This window comes from Chiloscyllium plagiosum, unplaced genomic scaffold (genome assembly GCF_037043375.1).
Source record: "Chiloscyllium plagiosum isolate Xiang-an unplaced genomic scaffold, Cpla_swu_hap1 HiC_scaffold_35, whole genome shotgun sequence".
NCBI lineage: Eukaryota > Metazoa > Chordata > Chondrichthyes > Orectolobiformes > Hemiscylliidae > Chiloscyllium > Chiloscyllium plagiosum.
In genome coordinates this window covers 9603934-9612139 of record NW_028270173.1, presented here as the reverse complement: position 1 = coordinate 9612139, position 8206 = coordinate 9603934, and the positions used below count along the sequence as shown (strand labels likewise).

At 49.2% G+C, this 8206-nt stretch overlaps 1 protein-coding gene across 1 annotated transcript in view; it reads right to left on the bottom strand.

Moving 5' to 3' along the window:
• Window positions 1-526: 526 nt before the first annotated feature.
• LOC122541576 (lymphotoxin-alpha-like) overlaps window positions 527-8206 on the bottom strand; it is a 44840-nt gene continuing 37160 nt past the window's right edge. Inside the window, exon 4 of the mRNA XM_087978689.1 lies at window positions 527-1097. Coding sequence (XP_087834815.1) covers window positions 655-1097 — 443 coding nt within the window. The 3' untranslated portion in view covers window positions 527-654. The remainder of the gene's footprint in view (window positions 1098-8206) is intronic.

Here is an 8206-nt window from a genome sequence, read left to right as displayed (position 1 = left end):
CCAGTATGACCTTGTGATGGAGGGAAGCTCATTGATGAAGCAGCTGAAGCTAGTCAGTTTGTTTACCACTCACCACGCTGCTTTTTAACACTTTAACTGCCACAAACAGCCTTTCTCTTTATTGACTCGATCCTCTTTGTAATATTAAACACCAGCAAGATCTCCTCTGAGCCCTGCCTGCTCTCCAATCATTCCAGCTGAGTGATCCTTCAGGAATCCACTGGCTGAACAAGACCAGTCGCTGAGGAATCTGTCAGTCGATCCTGGGCTAAAGGCAGCGTTTGATGAAAGAATCATTGGCAAGGAACAGGGTATCTGAATGATTTCTCTACCTCGGGCGCCTCACCTCACTTTGAGTGTCAACTTTGACTTCTGTCTCAAATTCGAGAGAAACGGAGTTATATCAGACCATGCTGTCCACTGCAGGAGCTCCCCCCAACCCCTTCCCTTTCCCCTCCTCTCCCTTAATCCCCTCCCTCAGCCCATAACCTCCCCCCCCACCCCCCACCGCCCCCCTCTGCCACAGCGGTCTCCAGTCCTGGCTGGTCCAGACTCCCTCCCCTTTCAGGTGGACCCAGTTCACCATCATTGTCAACTCCATCGACGGGGGGAAGGGGGCAGCAGAATTCGGGATAGACAGCCCCTTTCTCCTCCTCACAAAGCGAATAGCCCAAAGTAGGTCATTCCTCCCTCAGTGTTGACGTAACGTGCTGCGTCGGTGCTGACTCTGGAGAAGATCTGATCTCCCTCCGCCAACTCGAAGATGGCTCCCTGGTAGATGGTCTCGTACCAGGGACCCCCTGCAGTGGTAGGGCCGTGGGCTGTTGGGACCCCGTGGGTGAGATTGTGGCAGACGGTCTTCATTGCTTTGACCAGCGGGGTCTTGGTTCTGTAGGAAGCTGATAGCCTGGCCAGCTCATGGCTCAGGTAGACCGTCCGACCCTGACATTCACTGCCGTAGAAGACCACCTGACTGTAGACAAAGTACTGCCCGGGGCTCTTGATGACCAGGCTGTTGCCCTTGAACTCTATCCCTTTGGAAAGAACGCCCAGATTTTTCCAGATCACTTCTTTCTTCCTCCGTTGTCGTTGAGAGGCTGAGGGGAGCAAGAGCAGAACGTTGGGATGAAATAAAAGGAAATGACAAATGGGAAACAACGCGCAAACTGATGCCATTTTATTTCCCGACTCCGTCCCTTCTCAGCCCCCATTACCGGGCAGATCCAGACGTCAGGATCCTCAGTAAGATGTACATTCCATGCTTCAATCAAATAAAAATACTGGGCCTGGGCAGAGACTTCACCTGCACAAATAATTCTCCACCTTGACAGGTACAGAGAGGGACACACCTCTACAGGTACAGAGAGGGACACACCTCCACAGGTACAGAGAGGGACACACCTCCACAGGTACGCAGAGAGATACACCTCTACAGGTACAGAGAGGGACACACCTCTACAGGTACAGAGAGGGACACTCCTCCACAGGTACGTAGAGAGATACACCTCTACAGATACAGAGAGGGACACACCTCTACAGGTACAGAGAGGGACACACCTCCACAGGTACGCAGAGAGATACACCTCTACAGGTACAGAAAGGGACACATCTCTACAGGTACAGAGAGGGACACACCTCCACAGGTACGCAGAGAGATACACCTCTACAGATACAGAGAGGGACACATCTCTACAGATACAGAAAGGGATACACCTCTATAGGTACAGAAAGGGACACATCTCTACAGGTACAGAGAGGGACACACCTCCACAGGTACGCAGAGAGATACACCTCTACAGATACAGAGAGGGACACACCCCTACAGATACTGAGAGGGACACATCTCTACAGGTACAGAGAGGGACACACCTCTACAGGTACGCAGAGAGATACTTCTCTACAGATACAGAGAGGGACACACCTCTACAGATACAGAGAGGGACACATCTCTACAGATACGCAGAGGGCTACACCCCTACAGATACAGAGAGGGACACACCTCCACAGGTATTCAGAGAGATACATCTCTACAGATACAGAGAGGGACACATCTCTACAGGTACAGAGAGGGACACATCTCTACAGGTACGCAGAGAGATACACCTCTACAGGTACGCAGAGGGATACACCCCTACAGATACAGAGAGGGACACATCTCTACAAGTACGCAGAGAGATACACCTCTACAGGTACAGAGAGGGACACACCTCTACAGATACAGAGAGGGATACACCACTACAGGTACAGAGAGGGATACACCTCTACAGGTACAGAGAGGGACACATCTCTACAGGTACGCAGAGGGATACACCCCTACAAATACAGAGAGGGACACACCTCCACAGGTATTCAGAGAGATACACCTCTACAGATACAGAGAGGGACACATCTCTACAGGTACGCAGAGAGGGATACACCTGTACAAGTACAGAGAGGGATACACATCTACAGGCACAGAGTGGTATACACCACTGCAGGAAGAGAGTGGGATGCACCATTACAGGCATACGGATCGCATCTGTACATGTTCAGAGAGGGATACACCACTACAGGTATGCAGAGAGATACACTACTACAGATACAGAGAGGGATACACCACTAAAGGTACAGAGAGGGATACACCACTGCAGGAACAGAGAGGGATGCACCATTACAGGCACACGGATCGCATCTGTACATGTTCAGAGAGGGATACACCACTACAGGTATGCAGAGAGATACACTACTACAGATACAGAGAGGGATACACCACTACAGGTATGCAGAGAGATACACCACTACAGGTACAGAGAGGGATACACCACTACAGGTACAGAGAGGGATACACCACTACAGGTATGCAGAGAGATACACCACTACAGGTACAGAGAGGGATACACCACTACAGGTATGCAGAGAGATACACCACTACAGGTACAGAGAGGGATACACCACTACAGGTATGCAGAGAGATACACCACTACAGGTACAGAGAGGGATACACCTCTACAGGTACAGAGAGGGACACACGTCTACAGGTATGCAGAGAGAGATACACCACTACAGATACAGAGAAGGATACACCACTACAGGTACAGAGAGGGATACACCACTACAGGTACAGAGAGGGATACACCACTACAGGTATGCAGAGAGATACACCACTACAGGTACAGAGAGGGATACACCTCTACAGGTACAGAGAGGGACACACGTCTACAGGTATGCAGAGAGAGATACACCACGACAGATACAGAGAAGGATACACCACTACAGGTACAGAGAGAGATACACCACTACAGGTACAGAGAGGGATACACCACTATAGGTACAGAGCGGGATACACCACTACAGGTACAGAGAGGAATACACCACTACAGGTACAGAGAGGGATACACCACTATAGGTACAGAGCGGGATACACCACTACAGGTACAGAGAGGGATACACCACTGCAGGAACAGAGAGGGATACACCACTACAGGTACAGAGAGGGATACACCACTGCAGGAACAGAGAGGGATGCACCATTACAGGCACACGGATCGCATCTGTACATGTTCAGAGAGGGATTCACCACTACAGGCACATGAGAGATACACCTGTACAGGCACAGAGAGGGATACATCACGACAGGCACAGAGAGAGATACACCTGTACATGTACACAGAGGGTTACACTTCTACAGGCTCAGAGAGGAATACATCTCTAGAGGCACAGAGAGGGACACACCTGTACAGGTACAGAGAGGGATACACCATTATAGGTTAAGTGAGGGACACACCTGTATGGGTTTAGAGAGGGATACATCTCTACAGGTACAGAGAGGGATAAACCACTATAGGTACAGAGCGGAATACACCACTACAGGTACAGAGAGAGATACACCACTACAGGTACAGAGAGAGATACACCACTATAGGTACAGAGCGGAATACACCACTACAGGTACAGAGAGGGATAAACCACTATAGATACAGAGCGGAATACACCACTACAGGTACAGAGAGGGATACACCACTACAGGTACAGAGAGAGATACACCACTACAGGTACAGAGAGGGATACACCACTATAGGTACAGAGCGGAATACACCACTACAGGTACAGAGAGGGATAAACCACTATAGGTACAGAGAGGGATAAACCACTATAGGTACAGAGCGGAATACACCACTACAGGTACAGAGCGGGATACACCACTACAGGTACAGAGAGAGATACACCACTACAGATACAGAGAGGAATACACCACTACAGGTATGCAGAGAGATACACCACTACAGGTACAGAGAGAGATACACCACTACAGGTACAGAGAGGGATACACCACTACAGGTATGCAGAGAGGGATACACCACTACAGGTACAGAGAGAGATACACCACTACAGGTACAGAGAGAGATACACCACTACAGGTACAGAGAGGGATACACCACTACAGGTATGCAGAGAGGGATACACCACTACAGGTACAGAGAGAGATACACCACTACAGGTACAGAGAGGGATACACCACTACAGGTATGCAGAGAGGGATACACCACTACAGGTACAGAGAGAGATACACCACTACAGGTACAGAGAGGGATACACCACTACAGGTACAGAGAGGGATACACCACTACTGGTACAGAGAGAGATACACCACTACAGGTACAGAGAGGGATACACCACTACAGGTACAGAGAGGGATACACCACTACAGGTACAGAGAGGGATACACCACTACAGGTACAGAGAGGGATACGCCACTACAGGTACAGAAAGGGATACACCACTACAGGTACAGAGAGGGATACACCACTACAGGTACAGAGAGGAATACACCACTACAGGTATGCAGAGAGATACACCACTACAGGTACAGAGAGGGATACACCACTACAGGTACAGAGAGGGATACACCACTACAGGTACAGAGCGGGATACACCACTACAGGTACAGAGAGGGATACACCATTGCAGGAACAGAGAGGGATACACCACTACAGGTACAGAGAGGGATACACCACTGCAGGAACAGAGAGGGATGCACCATTACAGGCACACGGATCGCATCTGTACATGTTCAGAGAGGGATTCACCACTACAGGCACATGAGAGATACACCTGTACAGGCACAGAGAGGGATACATCACTACAGGCACAGAGAGAGATACACCTGTACATGTACACAGAGGGTTACACTTCTACAGGCTCAGAGAGGAATACATCTCTAGAGGCACAGAGAGGGACACACCTGTACAGGTACAGAGAGGGATACACCATTATAGGTTAAGTGAGGGACACACCTGTATGGGTTTAGAGAGGGATACATCTCTACAGGTACAGAGAGGGATAAACCACTATAGGTACAGAGCGGAATACACCACTACAGGTACAGAGAGAGATACACCACTACAGGTACAGAGAGAGATACACCACTATAGGTACAGAGCGGAATACACCACTACAGGTACAGAGAGGGATAAACCACTATAGGTACAGAGCGGAATACACCACTACAGGTACAGAGAGAGATACACCACTACAGGTACAGAGAGAGATACACCACTACAGGTACAGAGAGGGATACACCACTATAGGTACAGAGCGGAATACACCACTACAGGTACAGAGAGAGATACACCACTACAGGTACAGAGAGGGATACACCACTATAGGTACAGAGCGGAATACACCACTACAGGTACAGAGCTGGATACACCACTACAGGTACAGAGAGAGATACACCACTAAAGGTACAGAGAGGGATACACCACTATAGGTACAGAGCGGAATACACCACTACAGGTACAGAGCTGGATACACCACTACAGATACAGAGAGGGATACACCACTACAGGTATGCAGAGAGATACACCACTACAGGTACAGAGAGAGATACACCACTACAGGTACAGAGAGAGATACACCACTACAGGTACAGAGAGGGATACACCACTATAGGTACAGAGCGGAATACACCACTACAGGTACAGAGCGGGATACACCACTACAGGTACAGAGAGAGATACACCACTACAGGTACAGAGAGGGATACACCACTACAGGTATGCAGAGAGGGATACACCACTACAGGTACAGAGAGAGATACACCACTACAGGTACAGAGAGGGATACACCACTACAGGTATGCAGAGAGGGATACACCACTACAGGTACAGAGAGAGATACACCACTACAGGTACAGAGAGGGATACACCACTACAGGTACAGAGAGGGATACACCACTACTGGTACAGAGAGAGATACACCACTACAGGTACAGAGAGGGATACACCACTACAGGTACAGAGAGGGCTACACCACTACAGGTACAGAGAGGGATACGCCACTACAGGTACAGAGAGGGATACACCACTACAGGTACAGAGAGGGATACACCACTACAGGTACAGAGAGGAATACACCACTACAGGTATGCAGAGAGATACACCACTACAGGTACAGAGAGGGATACACCACTACAGGTACAGAGAGGGATACACCACTATAGGTACAGAGCGGGATACACCACTACAGGTACAGAGAGGGATACACCACTGCAGGAACAGAGAGGGATGCACCATTACAGGCACACGGATCGCATCTGTACATGTTCAGAGAGGGATTCACCACTACAGGCACATGAGAGATACACCTGTACAGGCACAGAGAGGGATACATCACTACAGGCACAGAGAGAGATACACCTGTACATGTACACAGAGGGTTACACTTCTACAGGCTCAGAGAGGAATACATCTCTAGAGGCACAGAGAGGGACACACCTGTACAGGTACAGAGAGGGATACACCATTATAGGTTAAGTGAGGGACACACCTGTATGGGTTTAGAGAGGGATACATCTCTACAGGTACAGAGAGGGATAAACCACTATAGGTACAGAGCGGAATACACCACTACAGGTACAGAGAGAGATACACCACTACAGGTACAGAGAGAGATACACCACTATAGGTACAGAGCGGAATACACCACTACAGGTACAGAGAGGGATAAACCACTATAGGTACAGAGCGGAATACACCACTACAGGTACAGAGAGAGATACACCACTACAGGTACAGAGAGAGATACACCACTACAGGTACAGAGAGGGATACACCACTATAGGTACAGAGCGGAATACACCACTACAGGTACAGAGAGAGATACACCACTACAGGTACAGAGAGGGATACACCACTATAGGTACAGAGCGGAATACACCACTACAGGTACAGAGCTGGATACACCACTACAGGTACAGAGAGAGATACACCACTACAGGTACAGAGAGGGATACACCACTATAGGTACAGAGCGGAATACACCACTACAGGTACAGAGCTGGATACACCACTACAGGTACAGAGAGAGATACACCACTACAGGTACAGAGAGGGATACACCACTATAGGTACAGAGCGGAATACACCACTACAGGTACAGAGAGGGATACACCACTACAGGTATGCAGAGAGATACACCACTACAGGTACAGAGAGAGATACACCACTACAGGTACAGAGAGAGATACACCACTACAGGTACAGAGAGGGATACACCACTATAGGTACAGAGCGGAATACACCACTACAGGTACAGAGCGGGATACACCACTACAGGTACAGAGAGAGATACACCACTACAGGTACAGAGCGGAATACACCACTACAGGTATGCAGAGAGATACACCACTACAGGTACAGAGAGAGATACACCACTACAGGTACAGAGAGGGATACACCACTACAGGTACAGAGAGGGATACACCACTACTGGTACAGAGAGAGATACACCACTACAGGTACAGAGAGGGATACACCACTACAGGTACAGAGAGGGATACACCACTACAGGTACAGAGAGGAATACACCACTACAGGTATGCAGAGAGATACACCACTACAGGTACAGAGAGAGATACACCACTACAGGTACAGAGAGGGATACACCACTACAGGTACAGAGCGTTATACACCACTACAGGTACAGAGAGGGATACATCACTATAGGTACAGAGCGTTATACACCACTACAGGTACAGAGAGGGATACACCACTACAGGGACAGAGAGGGATACACCACTACAGGTACAGAGAGGGATACACCACTACAGGTATGCAGAGAGAGATACACCACTACAGGTACAGAGAGGGATACACCACTACAGGTACAGAGAGGGATACACCACTACAGGTATGCAGAGAGAGATACACCACTACAGGTACAGAGA